This window comes from Cyanistes caeruleus, chromosome 6 (assembly GCF_971803275.1).
Source record: "Cyanistes caeruleus chromosome 6, bCyaCae1.hap1.1, whole genome shotgun sequence".
Taxonomy (NCBI): domain Eukaryota; kingdom Metazoa; phylum Chordata; class Aves; order Passeriformes; family Paridae; genus Cyanistes; species Cyanistes caeruleus.
The window spans coordinates 66266461-66287873 of NC_141706.1; the positions used below are offsets into that span (position 1 = coordinate 66266461).

Consider the following 21413-nt stretch of genomic DNA (forward strand, 5'->3'; position numbering starts at 1 on the left):
AGGAATCATGGAATGGTTTGGGTTGGAAGGGACCCTGGAGTTCATCCCGGCCATGGCAGGGACACCTTCCACTGTCCCAGGCTCTCCAAGCCCTGTCCAGCCTGGCCTTGGACACTTCCAGGGATCCAGGGGCAGCCACAGCTGCTCTGGGAATTCCATCCCAGCCCCTCCCCACCCTCCCAGCCAGGAATTCCTTCCCAATATCCCACCCATCCCTGTCCACTGGCAGCCAAGAAAAATGTTGGGGTTTCGCTCCTGTCCCTTGGGGTGTCCCCATGGCTCTGCAAGGGAGCCAAGTCAAAGACCAGCAGCTCCCCCAAATCCTGATTGACCCCAGGAGCTCATCCCAAAACATGTTCCAGGGAAGGCTGGGGCATGGGGAGCGCTTCTGGCTGCTGTCACTGCCGGGGAGGGATCAGACACCTTTTCCTCATGCTCTGCCTCAAAGTGGATGTGCTTTCAGTGAAACCTAGAAGGTTTGGTGTCGGAGAATCCCAGAGTGATTTGGGCTTAAAGGGACTTCCATGATCTCATGGAGGTCAAATTATCTCATTCCAACCCCCTGCCATGGGCAGGGACACCTTCCACTATCCCAGGCTGCTCCAAGCCCCATCCAGCCTGGCCTTGGACACTTCCAGCATGGGGCAAAATAATAAGCTTTTGTAATTTAAATCTGCTTAATGATTTTGAGAAGCAAAATACTAAAGTACTGGTAATCAGGTTATATGCAGAAAAACACACTGAACTACAACTCAGAGGGTGAATGAAGTAAATTGTTTTTGTTTTTTTTCTCTAATTTTCTATCTCCAGCCATTGTGAAGGCAAAAAATAAACCATTATACAAATGGACCAAATGGTTTGCTGTCACCATCAGATGATTGATACGTGTGTATATTCATGAAAATTTGCTTTGGTCTGGAATATTAGCATTGCTTTTCATCCGCTGGGTCCTTAGTGGGATGGTTTGTTATTCTGTAATGCGCACATTACTGTTTTATATTTTTAAATAAAAAACAGCGCGCAAGTGTCGCTGTCCCCGGCACTGCCCTCGCTGTCCCCCGGCCCTGCCCTCGCTGTCCCGGGACCTTCCCTCACTGTCCCTGGCACTGCCCTCGCTGTCCCCCGGCTCTGCCCTCGCTGTGCCCGGCCCTGCCCTCACAGTCCCCCGGGACCTTCCTTCACTGTCCCTGGCACTGCCCTCGCTGTCCCCCGGCCCTGCCCTCACAGTCCCCCGGGACATTCCCTCACAGTCCCCCGGGACCTCCCCTCTCAGTCCCCCGGCCCTACCCTCACAGTCCCCCGGGACATTCCCTCACAGTCCCCCGGCCCTCCCCTCACAGTCCCCCGGGACATTCCCTCACAGTCCCCCGGCCCTGCCCTCACTGTCCCGGGACCTTCCCTCACTGTCCCTGGCACTGCCCTCGCTGTCCCCGGCTCTGCCCTCGCTGTCCCCCGGCCCTGCCCTCACTGTCCCCCGGCCCTGCCCTCGCTGTCCCCGGCTCTGCCCTCGCTGTCCCCCGGCCCTGCCCTCACTGTCCCCGGCACTGCCCTCGCTGTCCCCCGGCCCTGCCCTCGCTGTGCCCGGCCCTGCCCTCACAGTCCCCGGCCCTGCCCTCGCTGTCCCCCGGCCCTGCCCTCGCTGTGCCCGGCCCTGCCCTCACAGTCCCCGGCCCTGCCCTCGCTGTCCCGCTCCGTGCGGCTCCGCGCGTAGCCGGCGGCGGCCGCGCCCCGGGCGGGGCGGTGCGAGCGGGGCGGCCCCTGCGGTGCTGCCGGGCCCGAGCGCGGAGATGGCGGCGGGGATCGTCCTGCTGGGGCTGCTGGCACTGCCGGCCGCGCTGCCCCGCGGAGCCGAGCCACGCTGCTTCTGCCAGGTGGGCACTGCCCGGGCACGGGGTGCCAGCGGGATGGCGGCTGGGCTGGTCGCGGGGGAGCTGAGGGGTTGGCATGGGTTCAGTGGGCAGGTTCTGGGGTGCCCAGCGCGGGAAGCTCTCTCTCTCTGCTGGGGACAGTCTGGAGCAGGGCACGGAGATGCTCCGAGGGCTGCAGGAGCTTTCCTGTGTGGAAGGCTGGGAGAGCTGGGGGTGCTCACCTGGGGAAGGGAAGGCTCCAGGGACACCTCAGAGCTCCTTCCAGGGCCTAAAGGGGCTCCAGGAGAGCTGCAGAGGGACTGGGGACAAGGGATGGAGGGACAGGACACAGGGAATGGCTTCCCACTGCCAGAGGGCAGGGATGGATGGGAGATTGGGAAGGAATTCTTCCCTGTGAGGGTGGGCAGGCCCTGGCACAGGGTGCCCAGAGCAGCTGTGTCTTCTCCTGGATCCCTGGAAGTGTCCAAGGCCAGGCTGGACAGGATTTGGAGCATCCTGGGATAGTGGAATAGTGGGATAATTCCACCCATAGCAGGGGTGGAACTGAATAAGCTTTCAAGTCCCTTCTAACTCAAACCATTCCAGGATTCTGTGGTTCTCTTCCATATCATCTTAACTGCTCCCATCAGAAAAGGGGAGTGCTCCAGCTTGTTGAGCATTTCTTCCCCAGCTACCCAGGTGCCTCTCCTGGGATGTTTCGGGGATATCATTGCTATCCCTGGGAACTGCTTCATCCCCTCTCCTGCCTTGCTGTTCTCCCAGCTCTGCTGTCCAGGAGAGAGCATGGCTGCAGTAAGCTCCTGCCACCCTGCCCTGCCATGCCCAGGTGTGAGCTGGGCTGCTCTGCTCCTTAAAACTCTTCCAGGGTTAATTCTTCCTGTTGTGTGCCAGGTGTGTCACTGTGCTCTCAGTGCAGCTTCTGTTGAGGTACAGTAATGAGAGAACTGGGTACAGTCGACCAAGCATCTGGATTTAAGGAAGAGATCACTCTGCAGTTCCTTCTGACACAGCTTTGCACAAGCAAAGTGGCTGCTCCAGGGTCCCTGGAAGTGTCCAAGGCCAGGTTGGATGAGGCTTGGAGCAGCCTGGGATAGTGGAAGATGTCCCTGCCATGGACATAAGATGGTTTTTGTGGTCCCTTGCAACCTGAATAATTCCTGTGATAAAACACATTTGCAAGATCAAGGAGTGAAGATGTCTGTCACAATGTCTTTAGTCCTTTATTTTGTTGCCTTTAAAAACAGGAAGTTTTTATAAAGGCTGCTCTTGCTGTATTAAATTTCTAGTCCTTAAATGTGGGTCAGGAATTGAGAGTGGAGAAAGAACACAAATGGAATTACACTTTTGGCTTTGGATTTGCTGTCTGGAGTGGCTCTTGACACTTTCAGCTTCCTGTGGAAATGGTAAATAAAAGCTCTGCTGATAAAGCATTGAAAAACATGCATTTAGATGCAGGATCTCTGCAGGGTTTTTCCCTGCAGCTTCCTGTAAGCAGAGAAGTTTGTCTCCTAAGGATTTAATGTTGAGTCAGGAGCGTGGAATGGGATAAGGAGCCGTAACCACTAACTGAACTGGCATTCTGGCATGGCAGTGACTGGAAGGATCTTTTCCTTGGGCTGGAGGAGCTGGCATGGTGCTTTGTGCAACACACTTTTCATTCTGTGGAGCAGCTTGGTTTTCCCTACAAATGTTTAGGTCAGGATTTTTTATTACCTTTAGGAAGTGGTGTCATGTAAGGCAGCATTTCTCAGCCTTTCTAACCACCAAACCTTTTAAATCACACCTGAGGGCTGCCTCATCTTTTGGTTAAAAATAATCTGCTGATTCTCTTGTGCAGAACTGGTCTGGTGGTTTTTATTTGACACCAAAGAAAATATAGGGCCAGCCTTAAATAATCTGGTTTGCCCTCCTTTGTTTGGCTCCTTGAAGGCCTGGTACAGCTCTTGGTTTCCTCCTGTGAGCCATCTCATGCTGCCTCGTGAGCTCCTCAGGTGAAGAAGCCTTGATGTGGGGTGTCTGGGAGAGCTCTGACTCGTGTGTCAGCCTGTGCTGGGACACTTGACAAGAGCCACTTTTGGGAGTGCTGCTCCAGCAATATTCCAAGTGCTGACTTCAGCAGGCTGTGATTCTGGAATGGGTGTTGCTCTCCTGTCTGTCTGCACCTAGGGCAATGCCTCACCTGCTTTTTGTCACTGTTATTTGATCTCCCTCACAGTCCAAGCAGTCCTGAAACTTTTTATTAGGAACATCCATCTGTTGCCACAAATGTTTGTGTTTCAAATATTGTTTTCTGCTTTCCGAGCTCTGATTAACATTCCAATATCAAAATCCCCTCAAACTTTACAGACAGCTCACCCCCCCTCGAGATATTCCTGTTTGCATCACAGCTTTAGTCAGCCATGGATTTCTTCTGTAGATTCCTGGTAATTATTGTTCATTTGCTGTTTACAGGCTGATGCAGCTGCATTAAGGATGTGCTGCAGGTGTTTGGCAGATGGGGATTTTGCCAAGATTTCCGGTCTGGCCGAGGGCTGGTTCCCTTTGGGAATGTTTCTGTGGGCAGGACGCTGTCATTAGGGGTGAGTCTGGGTATGGAGAGTTTCCTCCTCGGTACCTGGGCAGGCTTTCAAGCTGTCCTTGCGTTCCTCTTGAATTGGTGTTTGCTCAGCAGCCTCCGGGGCAGGAATTCATTCCTAGCACAGCTCCCAGTTTCTCTGGGGTAGCTTCAGGAGGAGTTTCCAGGTGGAGAGAAGCAGATCTTTGGGGGTACATTCTGCCCCTCTGCTCTGCTGTGGTGAGATCCTTCCTGGAATGCTGTGTCCTGCTCTCCTGTGAGGAAAAGCTTGGGAGAGTTGGGATTGCTCAGCCTGGAAAAGACAAAACTTCATGGTGGCCTAATTGTGACCTTCCTGTACCTGAAGGGAGATGACAGGAAAGATGGAGAGAGAGGATTTACAAGGGATGGAGGGACAGGACACAGGGAATGGCTTCCCACTGCCAGAGGGCAGGGATGGGATATTGTGAAGGAATTCCTGATGAGAGGGTGGGGAGGCCCTGGTACAGGCTGCCCAGAGCAGCTGTGGCTGCCCCTGGATCCCTGGAAGTGTCCAAGGTCAGGTTGGACAGGGCTTGGAGCAGCCTGGGATAGTGGAAGGTGTCCCTGCACATGGCAGGGGGTGGAACTGGATGAGCTTTAAGCTCCCTTCCAACCCAAACCATTCTGGGATGCTGTGGCAGCCCTTCAGGCCCTGTGGTTTGGCCCCATCCCGAGGCTTCCATGTGAAATTCGCTTCTGAGTGAGTTCTGGAAAACACAGTCCTTGTTTTCTGGGCAAAAGATGGGGATAAAGCACCTGGAATGGCAGGTAATGTTTCCAGGGCATGTGCAGGAATGACATGCACAACTTACTCCAAGTGCACTGGCAAGGATGAAAGGGAAATCATTTCATAGAATCATAGAATATCCTGAGTTGGAAGGGACCCACAAGGATCATCAAAGTCCAGCTCCTTTGTGCCAGGAAACTTCTGCTGAGGGATCAGGGAAGGCATCTGCTCACCATCAGCCTGGGATTGCTGTGGTTTGTCCAGAAGAGCAGGGAAGCTCTTCACAGGCTAAACCAAACCTCTCAGCCTCTGTGGCATTCCCTTCCCTGTGCCCTGTTGTGGCTGTAGTGGGAGATCCTTTCCTGCCTGGCTGTGGTGTGGGACACAGCGAGAAGAAATCCCGAAATCCACTGCTCAGGGCATGTTCCTGTGACACTCGGAGGAGCAGAAGGAGGTGGGAAGAGCAGCCTGACAGGAGGCTGGGATGGAGGGGAAGGAGGTTGAAGCAGAAGCCAAACCCAGGGATTGCACAGTCCCTGGTGTTGGTGTTCCCAGCACACCAGGTGGGTCCGTGGGATTTCGGGATTGCGAGCACGTCACCATCGGAGCTTACTCAGCACCCGGAGCCGCTCCTGCCGCGTCTGTCCCGGCTGCTCCTGGCATCTCTTCCCAGTGGGAAAGCCCAGCCCTGTCCCTCAGCCTCCTGCCAGGTTCTCACACCCAGGGCGGGTGGAGCAAACCCCTCAGCTGGGTGATTCACGGTGGCAGCGGGCGCACGGCACGTGTTGGGGACTGGATCCATCCATGGTTTATCTCAAACAACTGCTCTCATTGGCACATGAAGATGTGGGTAAATATTTTGTTTGTGGGGTGGCAGGAAGTGTTTTAAGGTACCACCCACTGGAGGGCACGTCTGACACGTGCCAGAGCTCAGCTGCTCTGGCAGCAGGAGGTGAAGTCCCAAAGTGAGTCTGGCTGCATCCAGGGCTGAAAAATGGGTTCTGGGGTGGTCATGGAGCAAGAGGGAACCTCTGAAATGAAAACCAAATCCTGCCAAATGATCTGACACTGGCACTGAGTTTCCAAGTGGCTCAGCTTAAAGCTGTTTGCTGGAGGCATCACTGGGGTTTTCACCAGGGCTCCGAGGAGCCTCAGCTCTGGATGTTCTTGGTGCTGCTTCTCTTCTGTGCTCCTTTGGCTGTGAGCTTTGCTAGGCTGGGCACACACAGGCTGGGGAAATTGCCCATTTCTGCCCAGTCTGACTGAAATCCTTGGAGGAAGAAGGATTGAGCAGAGGTGGAGTTTTCCCAGCACTTCTCCTTTGCCCCTTGCCCCCATGGATGTGTTCAGGGTGACCCTGAGGCTGATCCCACCAGTAAACTGATATTTGGAGAGCTCCAAAACATGACCTCCATCAGGTTCTAAGGATTTTGGGATCATCTGCAGTGCTTCACTCTGGATTATAATCAGGATGAGGTTGGTTCTGGCTTGAATTGGTCACCAAAACAGACCTGGCCCAAATGGTGCTTCCAGTGGGGGCTCCAATGTTCCCCCTTACTTTGGAGTGACATCTTTGTCAAGTGTGGATACAGAGAGCAGCTGAAGATTATTCCCAAATCTTTTTGTAGGCCTCTTTTAGACCCAACCTTTTATGCTTCCTGCCTTGAAGGATGCCAAGATTCCAGGAAATAAAAATGTGGTTGGTTGGTGGCTTGCTGCGGTTTGTTGTTTTGATGTGTGTTTTTTTTAATGTATATATAATTTTGAAACAGCTTTAAATTGGGTAACTGGATTAGCAAATTGCTACTGTTTATTTTTACAAGGGTGATTCAGGTTAGTGGAAATCTTAAATCACTGTTAATCTTCATTACCATGCAAAATGCAGGACAAAATTCAGTAAATGTGTGAGGGTGACACACTGAGCTTCAGTGTAAACACTTAAAATATGAGTGAGCCTCCAAATCATGCTGCCTCAACAAAACAGAGTTATTCCAGCGGGGTAGGGAATTCTGGCTATTTTTTCCCCCACCTCCCCATTTCATGTGACTCTGTGCTCCATTTCTGCCATCCTCCTCTCAGCTCCATTTCCATGGTGGTAAATATAATGGTTTTATTTAAGTTATTGTGCAGCTCTTGCTGAATTATGAGGAGCAGCTGAGGGAGCTGGGAAGGGGCTCAGCCTGGAGAAAAGGAGGCTCAGGAGGAATTTCTGGCTCTGCACAACTCCCTGACAGGAGGGGACAGCCAGGGGATCGGGCTCTGCTGCCAGGGAACAGGGACAGGACAAGGGGAAATGGCCTCAAGTTGCACCAGGGGAGGTTTAAATTGGATATTGGGGAAAATTTCTTCATGGAAAGGGTTGTCCAGCCTTGGCACAGCTGCCCAGGACAGTGGTGTCCCCATCCCTGGAGGGATTGAAAAGCTCTGTGGATGTGGCACTTGGGGACATGGGGCAGTGGTGGGGGAATGTTTGAACTCAGTGATCTTTTCCAGCCTGAATGATTCCAGGATTCAGTGATTTCCTCAAGGACTCACTGGGGATGTGGGGGAAGCAAAACTACTTCTGTAGCGAGCAACTTTGTCATCAGCCAGTAATGGATGTGTCAGGAAACCACAGCTGAATTTGCACTGCTTCTTTCTTTGTGTTTTTTCTTCTTCTTCAGGGCTTGCACAAAGCCTGTTGAGCTGTTCAGGATGATGCAAGAAGGATCCATCAGATTTAGAACAGATGTTTTCGTGCCAAATGGCTCTCTGAGGCGAGCAGAGGGACTGCTGCAGTTAATCACAGAATCATGGGATGCTCTGGGTTGGAAAGGACCTTAAATCCCATCCCATTCCAGCTCTGCCATGGCAGGGACACCTTCCACTATCCCAGTCTGCTCCAAGCCCCATCCAGCCTGGCCTTGGACACTCCCAGGGATCCAGGGGCAGCCACAGCTTCTCTGGGCACCCTGTGCCAGGGCCTGCCCACCCTCACATCAGAAATTCCTTCACAATATCCCATCCATCCCTGCCCTCTGGCAGTGGGAAACCATTCCCTGTGTCCTGTCCCTCCATCCCTTTTAAATCCTCTCTCCATCTTTCCTGTCAGCTCCTTCAGCTACTGGGAGGCTGCAGTTGGATCAGCCTGGAGCTTTATCTTTTCCAGGCTGAGCAATCCCAACTCTCCCAGCCTTTCCTCACAGATCTGCTCCATCCCTCTCATCAACCTGCTGTGGTGCTGATCAAATCAAACCCTGGTGATTAACAACAAGGACTTTCTCTCAGGGCTGTCATTGTGTCATTGTTGCCTAACTGGTCCCATCTGTGTTATCCTACAGAAATGCTTCCTGAGCCTCATCCAGGAGGGATCCTGAGCTGGCAGCCCATGGCTCACAGCTCTCACGGCAGCCATACCCATTCTGCTTAAACTTAACTCACTGGGAAAAGGAAATGATGAATTATTTTATTGTCTGCAGTGTTAAAAAGTTCTGGCTGAGTTGTTTATATTTAATTTATTATTTTTGATGGTTTAGATTTTGATTTTATTGTGGTTTTTTTTTCCTCCCCCAGGTTACTGGTTATTTAGATGACTGCACCTGTGATGTAGAAACCATCGATGCCTTCAACAACTACAAACTTTTTCCTAGACTGAACCAACTCCTGGAAAGTGACTATTTTAGATACTACAAGGTAATTTTCTCTTACAAGAATTGTATTTCTTTGTGTGCTGCTGTCCTTTTTTTTTTTTTTTTAATCTCCCATGAACTTATTGCTGATCTTTTAAAAATCAGATCCCTGCATTTTAACCCCAATTTTTTGCAATCAGTAAGTTGGACCCTTCTGTTATGAGGAGAACCTTAATAAGATGTAATGTACTTCTAAGAGGATTTCAAAGATATTTTCTTATCCATTTTCCCATCTTAAGCAACACTTTAATGAGAGGACTTCCTTTGGTGAGCTGTGATTTAAAGATGTTGATGACCAGTGATCCATAATGAGAGGATTCACGGTGACTCCCCACTGACATGGAAAACCTGGATTAGTTACACTCAGGTTCACTGATGGCTGTTGCTGCCAGACATTCCATGGATTCGATTCCATGAGCTGGATTCTGCTCCCATTCAGTCAGATTTATCCTCCCTCTCTCCCAAACTTACCAAATCTTGTTGAATGTTCATTGTTTTGGAAGAATGATACTTGTTACCAACTCACAAAAGAGAAGAATTGTGTTTTGATGAAGAAGCTCATGTCCTTTCCCCTTCCAGGGTTGGGATTTGTAGCAGAAATACTGAGATTGGTCTGAATGAAGTGTAGAATCCTGGAATTCCAGAATGGTTTCATCCAGTTCCACCCCTGCCATGGGCAGAGACACCTTCCATGATCCCAGGCTGCTCCAGGCCCTGTCCAGCCTGGCCTTGGACACTTCCAGGGATCCAGGGGCAGCCACAGCTTCTCTGGGCACCCTGTGCCAGGGGCTCCCAGCCAAGAATTCCCAATTCCCAATCTCCCATCCATCCCTGCCCTCTGGCAGTGGGAAGCCATTCCCTGGGTCCTGTCCCTCCATCCCTCATCCCCAGTCCCTCTCCAGCTCTCCTGGAGCCCCTTCAGGCCCTGCAAGGGGCTCTGAGCTCTCCCTGGAGCCTTCCCTTCTCCAGGTGAACATTCCTAGCTCTCCCAGCTCCAGAGCAGAGGGAGCTCTGGCCTTCAGAACATTTTGGAATTATGGAAATGTCTGTGTGGGAAAGCACCAGCAGAAAGATCCAAGCAAGGATTAAAAGGATAACCTGTGCTGATAACAAGGTTATGAGTGATGTTATCAATCTGGGTCAGCAAGGAGCTGCTGGTGTGGGAACAAACAAGTGCAGAACATGGATTTCTATTGGAAAATGGGGAGTGGAAGGTTGGCTTGGCTGCATGGGGGAGCTGTGGTATTGAATAGGGTGATGTGTTATTTGCAGGTAAACCTACAGAAACCTTGTCCCTTTTGGGATGACAACAGTCACTGTGGAATGAGAGATTGTGCTGTACAGCCCTGCCCCTCTGTAAGTACCAAATCCATTCTTTTACATATTCTCTTTTTTTTTAATTTTTATTTTTAATTTAACTTTTTCAGACCAAGAGGAAACAGCAGACAAGTGACTGAATCTTGTTATTTTCCTTATAGGAAAAACTGGGGCTCTGATGGATCTTTCATGGGTGCAGCAACACAATAAGAAAGGCCAAAATACTAAATTCTGAATGTTTTAAGACAGGCTGGGATTTTAATAGCTGACCCTCTGCAAACAGCCAAAAGCTTCTCCTGGTCCTTTTTAATTTTTTTTCCATTAGTAATTAGATTTTAGGGCAAATCCATTATTTTTTTTTTGTTAATTGACAGAATTTTACCCTGTTGCCCACGAGCTGCACTGTGATTTAGTTTTGGCTGATGAATTTGACTAAGAACTTTGCAGCCCTCTACTTGTAGGAGAATGGATCAAATTTCCACTCTTGTCCCTCTATCCTGGACAAAAGGGTTTTGTTCCCTCAGCTGTAAGAAAACAGCCCAAAAAGAAGGGGGTGAGAAGATGAGGGAATCACAGCTTGGTGGCTGGTGGTCCCTTTGGGGACATCTCATGTTTTGGTGTTGACAGCCAGCACAGACTGTCTTACTCCCTCTTGGGTTCTAAAATAGAATGATGATGGGTTTTTTTTCACCTCAAAATAACCCTAAATGTTGTTTAAATACTTTTTCTTCCTTAAAAAAAAACTATTTTTGGTAGAGATTATGACTAATGTGATGGAGTTATGTTACAATTACCTAAGTTTTAGCTGAAAGTTGTTCTTATTTTAAGAACTGACTGTCCCTGCTGTTCTTAATTATTTTTATTTGGGTCCATTTCATCCTGAAATCAATAAAAATAACTCTTAACTGCTTAATTTTTCTCTTTGCCATCACAGCTTTTGCTGTTGGAGAAGTGATTCTATCACCTTCCTACTCCTGGAGAAAATGGAAGCTGAGAAGAATTTTGGGGCTGGTTGTGTGGGGCTGGCAGGGCTGACATTCCATGATGGAATGGTCAGAGGGGAGTTTGGAATGTCATGGATCAGGAGCTTCTGAGGATGCACCTGGGCTCCTGCCAGGAAGGTGATGCCAGACCTGGACTGACCAGAGGCATCTGCAGCTCCTCTGGAGTTTGGCTTCCCCAAATTCCTGCTCAGATAAGCAAAGCAGAACCTGATGTAGCAGCTGTGGAAAGCTGCAGACCTTTGGAGAAGAGGAATCTTGCCAAAAAAAATTTAAAAAAATCAAAATAAACCACTAGGAACATTGCTTCTCCTCGGTCTGGGGAGGAGTTGGGTGTGTTGCAAACTGGGCTGAGTGTTTTGGTCACCTTCTCACCTCTGGCAGCTGTGGTGACATCCCAAACCTTTCCCAAAGATAGGGCTGAGGGGTTCTCAGCAGCCCCACGTGTGACACAGGCTTTGTTTTGTCTTTCAGGATGAAATCCCTGATGGAATCAGATCTGGAAGTTACAAGGTGGGTGTGTCTGAACACAAAAGGATGAAGTTTATTTTGTGGTCCAGTTTTGTGCCATTGAACTGATAAGGTTGGAAAAGACCTCTGAGATCACTGAGTCCAACTGTCAGCCCACCACCCCCGTGGCCATCACTAACCCATGTCCTCAAGTACCACATCCACGTGGTGTTTGATCATTCTAGGGATGGCAACTCCACCATCACCTTGGGCAGCTCCTTCTAATGCCTGGAAACCTTTGTGATGAAGAGATTTTCCCTAATATTCAACCTGAACCTCCCCTGGCTCAGCCTGAGGCCGTTCCCTTTCCTGTCCCTGTTCCCTGGCAGCAGAGCCCGACCCCCCCGGCTGTCCCCTCCTGCCAGGGACTTGTGCAGAGCCACAAGGGCCCCCTGAGCCTCCTTTGCTCCAGGCTCAGCCCCTTCCCAGCTCCCTCAGCAATTCTCCAGCCCCTTCCCAGCTCCCTCAGCCTCTCCTGGGGCTCCAGATCCTTCCCAGCTCCGTTCCCTGCCCTGGATACGCTCCAGCCCCTCAAAATCTCTTTTTGTTGTGAGGGGCCCAGAACTGCCCCCCGGATTTGAGCATGGGTCAATATTTGTCAAGATGCTCTTTAGGCCTAAATTTTCACTCTTCAAGTGCTTGGGATGCCACAGAGCCTCTGAGGTGGCTGTCTGGAGCCAGGTATTCCTGACATCTCTCCAAGAGCAGATGTCACCAGGCACAAAAAGCTCCTATGGCAGCGCCGGAGGCTGCCCCGAGTCCCTGCAGGACTCATCAGCATTGCACAAACCTTTGGATATCTGCAGCCATCCTGTGCAAACACAGCCTGGGGTGAATCATGAAAGGGTTTCTGGGGCTTAACCTGGATAGTCCATTGAAGGCTAAATTAAAACAAAAAAAAAAAAATTTCCTTTTTAATCCTCATCCCTCCCCACCCCTTTGCTTTCCAACCCAGTACTCGGAAGAAGCCAATAACCTCGCTGAGGAATGTGAAGAAGCCAAGAGACTCGGAGCTGTTGATGACTCTTTGAGGTTTGACTTCTTTTGCCATAATCCTTCCCTTTCTTGAAGGAAAGCTGGGATCAGAGCTCGCTCTGAGAGTTTTCCCCCACGTTTTTTGCAGCAAGGAAACGCGGCAGGCAGTGCTGCAGTGGGCACAGCACGACGACTCCTCGGACAGCTTCTGTGAGGCTGATGGTACGGGCACCTGGCGGAGCTGGCAGGGCTGCAGTGAGGTTTAAGCACTTCTGCAGAACTTCAAATCATGGAATAGTTTGGGTTGGAAGGGATAGAAAGGACCTTAAAGCCCTGCCATGGGCAGGGACACCTTCCACTATTCCAGGCTGCTCCAAGCCCTGTCCAGCCTGGCCTTGGACACTTCCAGGGTTCCAGGGGCAGCCACAGCTTCTCTGAGCAGCTGTGCCAGGGCCTCACCACCCTCACAGGGCAGAATCTCTTCCCCAATCTCCCATCCATCCCTGCCCTCTGGCAGTGGGAACCCATCCCCCTTGTCCTATACCTACAGTTCCTGAGGTGGAGCTCCTCTCCCACTTCACTTCGCCTCTTCAGATCCTGGAATGTTGCTGTGAGGTCTCTACACAACCTCCTCTTCTCCAGGCTGAGCAGCACCAATTCCTGGCCAGAGTGTAATATTTTAGCAAAATAGCATTTCTGTTCCTTTCCACCACCCCGACCTCAATATTTTAAAAATAATACACAAATATTTCTGATAAAGCTTCCTTGCTGCTCAGGACCTTGCTGTGTTTAGCAAGGTGGGCAAGAGTTGGCTGGATCAGCCCTGGAAAATGTCATTTTCCCTCAGGAAATGGTTGTCACTGACCCAGCACTCTGCTCCACAGACATCCATTCTCCTGATGCTGAGTACGTGGATTTACTCCTGAATCCAGAACGTTACACTGGCTACAAGGGGCCGGATGCCTGGAAAATTTGGAACAGTATTTATGAAGAAAACTGCTTCAAGTAGGTGCTTTGGGGGACAAGTTCCACAAGCCTGAAGGTGCTGCTTTGTGCAGAGGGGCAGAAGTGAATCCTCATCCTCCTGTCCTTGCTGCAGTGCCTGTGCAGGGTGGGATACACCAGGGACAAGTCATGTGGCTGTCCCAAAAGAAGACACTTGAGTCTTCCTGCCTGTTTTTTTCTAAAAAAAAAAAAGAAGAAAGCACCACCAAAACCCCACAGAAACTCACATTTTTGCTCTATCCTTTCCCTTCCTGAGCAAAGCTAAAGCATGGAAGGGGATTTTAGATCCTCTCAGGCTGTTTGACAGCAGAAGTAGTAGCTCTGCTCTGTTTGTGCACACAAGAGGCAGTAACTTATTTACATCTCTTATTTAAATGATATTATTTCCCCTCCTAGGCCTCAGAATATAAAAAGACCTTTGGCATCTGACACAGGTGAGTCATTTATTTATGTCACTGAATACCCATTCAGTAGTGAACTGATCCTAGCTCCAGGAACAGTAAATGTTCTCTGGGCTTCTTCTCCTGCTGGATGAGAAATATTTTGTAGCTCTTGACCAAGTGCAGAATTTTATGGCACCTGGAAGTGGGTTTTTCTAGCATTGATTGTAGAAAAAGAATGTCTGATCTTCTAGTCCTGGGAAAAAAATGTGAATTTTGGAGGGACTGGGAGCAGGGCTGAGCCCTGAGCTCTCCCTGGGTGCCTGGTGTCTGTACTTGGCAGTGCCAAAGCGTCTGTGATGGACTGAAATGAGAACCTGGCTGGGATCCTCCATGGAAAGCACCAAGAGCAGCTCTGCCCTACAGCCAAGCCATGAGAACATCATCAACCCCCAGCAGTACCCTCTGCCACCATCTCCTCATTTCCCCCTAAATTATGGAGGTGTTTCCCCCCCTCCTTTGACCCTGGTGTGAAGGAGTGGCCCTTCTCCTGAAGGGGATGTACAATGTCCCTGGAAATATCAGGTTTTACTTCCTTTGCAAATATTGATCCCTCCTGCACTGGTCAGGTTACCCAGCACCGTTGCTCATCCGGTGTCCTCACTGCTGCACTCGGAGTTTTCTGTGTTCAGAACATTTCCAAACCTCCCTGGAGAGGAGCCTTCTCTTGTCAGAGCAGATGAATAGAGCAGTGCTTGTGCTTTTGGAGCTTAATTTTGGTTGTATGTAATGCTTTCATTCTTTTTCTCTCTCTCTCTCCACCACTTGTGCTTTTTTCCACCAGGAGATGATGGAGGTGAGTGGCACTGTTTGTTTTTACTGATAACAGAAACAAATGGGGTGTCTTTATCCTGCTCTCACAGGCTGTGCCATCAGATAAAGCACCTGGTTAGCAAAATTATTAATCAGGCAAACCAGAAATTAGAGTCATGGCACCATAGAAAATCCCGAGTGGGATCATGAGGATCCTGGAGTCCAGTTCTGGCCCTGCACAGACACCCCAACAATCCCAGCCTGGGCATCCCTGGGAGCAGTGTCCAAACCCTCCTGGAGCTCTGGCAGCCTCAGGAATGTCACCATTCCCTGGGGAGCCTGGGCAGTGCCAGCAGCCTCTGGGGGAAGAATCTTTCCCTGAAATCCAACCTGAACCCCCCCTGGCTCAGCTCCAGCCCTGCCCTGGCCCCTGGTCCTGGTCAGCAGAGTGGAGAGGAGATCCCTGTGACCTCCCTATCTCAGCCATTCCTTATATGAAGGGCTTAAAAAAGTCCACCAGCATTTTATTAACCGCACAAGTCCAGTTTGAAGGCAATCACTCAAGTGGGAGAAGCCTTTGGGAACAGGAATTGTCCTGGGTTTTTCTTTCAGTGGTTATTACTGAGAGAGTTTTGAACAGACTCATAATCCCAGCAGGCTCTGGAACTGTAGGAGCTGTGTGTCCTGAGCTCCCTCAGGCTCTGGGAAAGGCTTTCCCTGGAGTTCTCCATTCTCCACAGCATCTTTTTGTCTCCAAACCACCCCCAAATCCTGATCTCCAGATCACTTCCATGCACAGAGCAGGGAGAGTGAAACCCTGACTTGTGGGATTCTGCACGCTTGCTTGCACTCTGTGGTTTTTTGGTTGGTTGGTTTGTTTGTTTTATAAAAATATCCCTCTCTTCACTCTGCCCAGAAGAGGAAAGCAATCCCTGATCCTTGTTTTTGCCAGCACTGGGCTGTTCTGCCCCCCCAGCCCCCTGGGGAAAGCCCACGTGCTGTTTTGAGCTGCTGCCATGCTGTGTTAGAGAAGCATCAGTCACAAGGAGGGGCAGGAAAACTCTTTTCATCTCATTTCCATCCTCCTTTCCCAATTTCTTCAAACTGGAGTGGGCAGAGGGTCCTCTGGGGGCCTGGGAGATGGATTCAGGACATCAGGCTTGGGCTGTTCCCTCACTGATGGGTTTTTCCTTTCTTTCCAGGACACATGTTTTACAAATGGCTCAAAGGTAATCCTTGCTCTGAACGTGGTTGCTCTTCCTGGGATGGACAGGAAATGGCCATGGAGTGGGTGGTGGGATTAGATTCCTGCCTCACAGCCAGGAGAAATTCCAGTGGGTGCTTTCAGTGTCTCAAACTGCCCTTTTCTTTGCAGGGGTCTGTGTGGAGAAAAGAGCTTTCTACAGGCTCATCTCCGGTCTCCACGCCAGCATCAACATCCACCTGAGCGCCAGGTACCTCCTGCAAGGTAAATCCTGCTTCCTGCCCCAGCTTTGCTGCCTCTCTCCAGAGCTGACACTTCCATGGCTCTGCTAAATGCTGCTTGGAGCCTGTTCCAGCAGGATTCAGGCCTGTTTGTGCTCTCCCAGCAGGGTTAGGGATGCAGCTGCCATGTGCCTCCAGGGCTGGGCCAGGCTCTGTACCAGGACTTCCAGCACATATTCCCTCCTTTCCTCCAGGGTTATTTTGGAGTGGGTTTCTATCTGTGGATCGAGGCTGTCCCTTCCCAGCCTGGGTTTATGATGGTCAGTTCAGCAATAACCTGGACTGGGAAATGCTTGGCTGGGCTTTCCCAAGGTCATTGATCCATTTCCATCAGCAATTCCCATTTCCTTCTCATGCTCTGGTCCATAAATACCTGTGAGGAATCCCAGTTTCAACCCTGGGCTTGAAAATCAAGGTGATAGCTGTTGGAATTTGGGCAAATCATTTAGATTTAACTAAATAATTATATTTAAGTGTCTACAGCCCACTTGAACCTCACCTCGATGTGAGTCAGGCCAGGTTGGAATTGGGAGCTGGGATAATGTGGGAGACATCAGAGGCAGGAGATGATTTGGGGCTGCAGCATCAGCTTGATAAGACTTTTATATCTCCCACTATGTATTTTATAGAATAATCTTAAATACAGGGTAAAATGTGCAACAGAAATATTCTTTGTGGGCTTGAAAATGGAAAATAGAGGCCAGTTTGCTCCATTCTTGTTTTTCCATATCATCAGGAATTCTCCTAAGGTGTCCTCGTTCATTAGGAAGTTTCAGGAATTACCTGCAAAAAGTCTGCAGGAGTTTTGTGTTTGCTGGGGTTTGTTATTTAGTTAGTTTGCAAATTAGAATAATTTTTAGGGAGAATTTCTTCACTGGAAGGGTTGTCCTGCATTGGAAGGGGCTTCCCAGGGAAGTGGTGGAGCAGTGGAACCTCCCTGGAAGTTCAAGGAATGAGTGGATGTGGTGCTCAAAGGTTGGACTCAGTCAAAGGCTGATCTTGGAGATCTTTTCCAACCTTAATGATTCAGTGGTTTTGGGTCAGTGACTTGGAAAAGCTGGGATCTCCCTGGCTGGAATCCCATTTCACCATTTCCCTGGAGGGAGGAGATGAACCAGAACTAAACCCTTTCCCCCTTTGCCTTTGGGGTTTTTTTTCCTGTCTCAGATACGTGGTCGGAGAAGAAATGGGGCCCCAACATCACAGAGTTCCAGCAGAGGTTTGATGAAGTCCTCACCAGTGGGGAAGGGCCCAGAAGACTCAAGAACCTCTATTTTCTGTACCTGATTGAGCTGAGGGCCCTCTCCAAAGTGCTGCCCTTCTTTGAGCGCCCGGGTTTCCAGCTGTACACCGGGAATAGCGGCCGGGATGCAGAAATGAAACACCTGCTGCTGGAAATCCTCCATCTGGCCAAGTAATTGCACTCAGCACCTGGGGACAGTGGCTCTGGCACCATCTCTGAGTGTGCTGAACCTGTCACATAGAGCTCCTAGAAAGGCAGGTTCTGGCCTCTTTCCTGGAGTCATTTGTGCAGTAAGAATCGTAGAAATATGGAATGGTTTGGGTTGGAAAAGACATTTTTAAAGGTCATCTACTCCAGCCTCCTTGCAATGAGCAGGGACCAGGAGTGAGGTTTTGCTGGGAACACATTAATATCTGCATGCAAATTGCAGAATTTGGGTAATTAGTCCCACAGTTTAATTAGTCCCACAGTTTAATAGCCTCAGCTGCCTTTTGGATTTAGCAGAATTGAATTTAATAACTGCCTACGTGTCAGCCCTAAAATTGGCTACCTGTGTGACTCATCTGTGGGATACCAGGCCTGGCTTCGTGTTTGCAACTAGAAAAACATCCTAAATATCTTGGTAACAGAGGTTTGGGCTGTTGGCTGGAGTTTGGAGTAAAAGGAATGGAGTAAACTGGAACCAGACAGAAATGAGTGTCTCCTAAAGTGATCCATGTTTGATTTATCTTGTCACCCTCCTGTGCTTCTGTCTGTCAGAAAATACTGAAATTGCTTAAAAACCATTGAGCAATTGCTGAAAATGTCTCCAAGGTGAGATGCCAGCTCAAACTGAAGAGAGAATAGAATCCCAGGGTGGTTTGGGTTGGAAGGGACCTTAAATCATCTCGTTCCATTCCTTGGGATTGGATGGCAGATTAAAACACCTCTGGAAGTGTCCAGTGGCTCCTTCATCTGTTTATCCCCAGCCCTGAGTGCATCCATGGAACCAACCAGGGCAGAAATCAAACTCTCACCATTCCCTTCCAGGTCCTTCCCGCTGCATTTCGATGAAAACTCCTTCTTTGCAGGGAACAAAAAGGAAGCTGCTAAACTAAAGGTAAATTCTGCCAAGGACCCCACTGCAGGAGGCTTTTCCCTACCTCAGTCCCACTGAATTCCAGGATTAATTCAGATTAATTCCTGGAAGGAGCCCTAATTAGTGCATCACCATGACCAACATGAATGTCTTTTCCCCCAGGAGGAATTCAGGCTGCACTTTAAGAATATTTCCAAGATCATGGACTGTGTTGGCTGCATCAAGTGTCGGCTGTGGGGGAAGTTGCAGGTGAGATTTGTCAGCAGTGTCTGGGAGCTCTGGTGCTGGGTCTGGTGTGGATGTGCTCCTTGGATACCAATCAGCTCCTGGGTACAGCTCAGGGCTGCTGATTCCTTACCTGTGCAGGCAGCAGGAGGCAGCTGATTCCAGCTTGCTCAGCCTGGGAAAGTGGGATAACCCAGGGGAGGGGAGGGCTGCAGAGCCTGGCTTAAGTGAATTCCTCTTGCCCTGTTTAGATGATGTTGCCCAGGTGGAGGGAGGGTTGAATGCTGCTGTTGAAGGACCCTCTTTGATCCCTGCACAGACACAGGGCCTGGGCACAGCGCTGAAGATCCTCTTCTCAGAGAACCTCATCGAAAAGATTCCCGAGAGCGGCCCTTCCTATGGATTCCAGCTGACCAGACAAGAAATTGTGGCCTTATTTAATGCCTTTGGAAGGTGAGTTTGAGACTTTTCCCCTCTGCTTTTGCATGAGCTGCTGTGTTACATCCAGTTTCAGCTCTAATTTCAGTCAGCTCTCAGCAGTTTTGCTGGGGACTCTTGCTCTTGGCATAGTCTGGTACCAGGTGTTGGCATGGAGTACAACAGTTGGAATGGTTTAAAATATTCTTTGTACTCTACCTTTCTGTAAGGAATTCAGGGAAGCATTTATGCTAAGATACAAAGGATTTCATCATTTTGAAGGGACTGTGTGACTCTGTCCTGGGAGCACATTGTCCCTGGCAGGGGCTGCTTTCCTTAGGCCTCTCCAGCAGCTCATTCCCAGATCATGGCTGCATTTAACAGGGATCCATCAGTCCAGCCTCTCTGGATGAGGAGTTTTTGTCAGAAAAGGAGGATAACGAGGCCTTTAGGAGGGGATTTCAGGACACTCTGCTTATACATGAGCTCTTTGTGATCTTGAGGGACCAGGAGTTTCTGGAAAACAGGTTTTTCCAAGGATGAATTCCTTAACATCCTATTCCACTGGGATTCCCAGTGTTTGCTTTAAAAAGAGGCAGGGGAATTAGTGAAGGGCCTGGTTGTAACCTCAACCTAATTTAGCTGGAATCCCAAATCTTCTCTTCCCAAGAGCTGCTTGAAGCTTTGCTTGCTACAGCCCCTTTCTCCCAGATTTTAAATAATTCACTGCATCAATGTTGCTGGAACGTTTCCCTTTTGCTTTCCTTGCACACAGGGTTTCAACCAGCGTGAAAGAACTGGAAAACTTCAGGAATATCTTACAAAACATGCGGTGAATTCAGTGGAGAAAGAGAGACTTGAGGATAAACACCATCATTCCACCACTCTGATTTAAACCATGGAAACCACTTGCTGGGGCTCCTGTCCCATGATTGTCTGTAACCTGCTGAAGAGATATTTTGTACAAGGGGAAAAAAAAAAAGCTATATTTTTTTTGTATAAAAGTGGGGACTATATGCAAATTTTATTTTATATATTGGAAGATCATTTGGAATAACTCTTTGAAATATTGCTGTGCTATTTGGATGGATCAGACCCATGGCCTTGCCTTTGGAAGCTGGAGGTAGGGCAAGAACTGTGCCAAAGAATAAACTGGGGGGAAATTCCTTGTCTGCTCCATCATTCCAACCAGCCCCTCACTCACAGCGTGTCTACACCAACTTCTGCTGCACAAAAAAACAACTTCAAGTGATTGTAGGAGCTTGGGGTGAATTCCTCTTCTTCAGATTTCCTCTTCTTGTGGGAACAGGCAGTTCCTGCTGCTCCTTGCACCTGCTGGAGGCTGGGAAGATGCTGAGATGGGAAAGGATGTGCCCAGCACGGGGCAGAGCTGCTGGGAAAGGGCAGAGGGTCCCTCCTGGGCTGGGCACAACCCCTGGGGTGAGACCCTCTGCCCCATCCACCATCCAACACTGCAGCAGGGACAAAGGACAGGCTTGGGTGTGGACAGTGCTGCTGGAAAGCCACCCCAAGCCTGGATCTGTGTGGAAACCCCTCTGCTTTCCACCCTAAAAGATGGGAAGAGCAGGAAGAGGCAGCGTGTTTAGCTCAAGGCTGTGTGGATGTGGATAAACCTGGGAAAGGAATAAAGGAAGCTGCAGGTCTGGAGGTGTGTGCAGCTCTGTGCTGCTGGGGGAGGACAAAGCACAGCCAGAAGTGTCTGAGCAGCCCTGGGAGCTGGTTTGAGCACATGGAACCTCAGCTGAGCTGGTTTGGGTCCACAAGGGTCACTGAGTGCAGCTCCAGGCCCTGCACAGACCCCCCAACAATCCCACCCTGTGCATCCCCGGCAGCGCTGTCCAAACCCTCCTGGAGCTCTGGATTCTGTCACCAAGAATCTTTCCCTGAGATCCAACTCCCCTGGCACAGCTCCAGCCCTCAGGGCTGCAGCCAGAGACACAGCAGAGGATAAAGCCCCTGTGCCACCCCCAGCCCAGAGCTCCCAGCCCCATGGCAGCAGAGGAATGGGATGTGCCAGGTCCTGACAGGGCACAGAGGACCGCAGGTCCACACCTGGAGCTGGCTGGGTCACCCTGGGAGCCATC

General features: G+C 50.0%; 1 protein-coding gene across 3 annotated transcripts; it reads left to right on the forward strand.

The window, feature by feature from the left end:
* The first annotated feature begins 1123 nt into the window (after nt 1–1123).
* ERO1A (endoplasmic reticulum oxidoreductase 1 alpha) lies at nt 1124–20474 on the forward strand. Of its 3 annotated transcripts, XM_086892303.1 has the most exons (17): nt 1770–1871; nt 4320–4447; nt 8744–8863; nt 10132–10215; nt 11652–11690; nt 12643–12719; nt 12811–12884; nt 13547–13667; nt 14064–14101; nt 14892–14903; nt 16063–16089; nt 16236–16328; nt 17513–17759; nt 18618–18687; nt 18829–18915; nt 19211–19344; nt 20084–20474. In XM_086892303.1, the coding sequence occupies exons 4-17, from the start codon at nt 10183–10185 to the stop codon at nt 20142–20144; spliced, it is 1113 nt and encodes a 370-aa protein (XP_086748429.1). In that variant the 5' UTR covers nt 1770–1871; nt 4320–4447; nt 8744–8863; nt 10132–10182; the 3' UTR covers nt 20145–20474. The 3 variants fall into 3 exon arrangements, with proteins under 3 accessions (XP_086748427.1, XP_086748429.1, XP_086748428.1); XM_086892301.1 differs by lacking the exon at nt 4320–4447 and having other exon boundaries at nt 1124–1871; XM_086892302.1 differs by lacking the exons at nt 1770–1871; nt 4320–4447 and adding an exon at nt 8523–8658.
* Nucleotides 20475–21413: the final 939 nt, after the last annotated feature.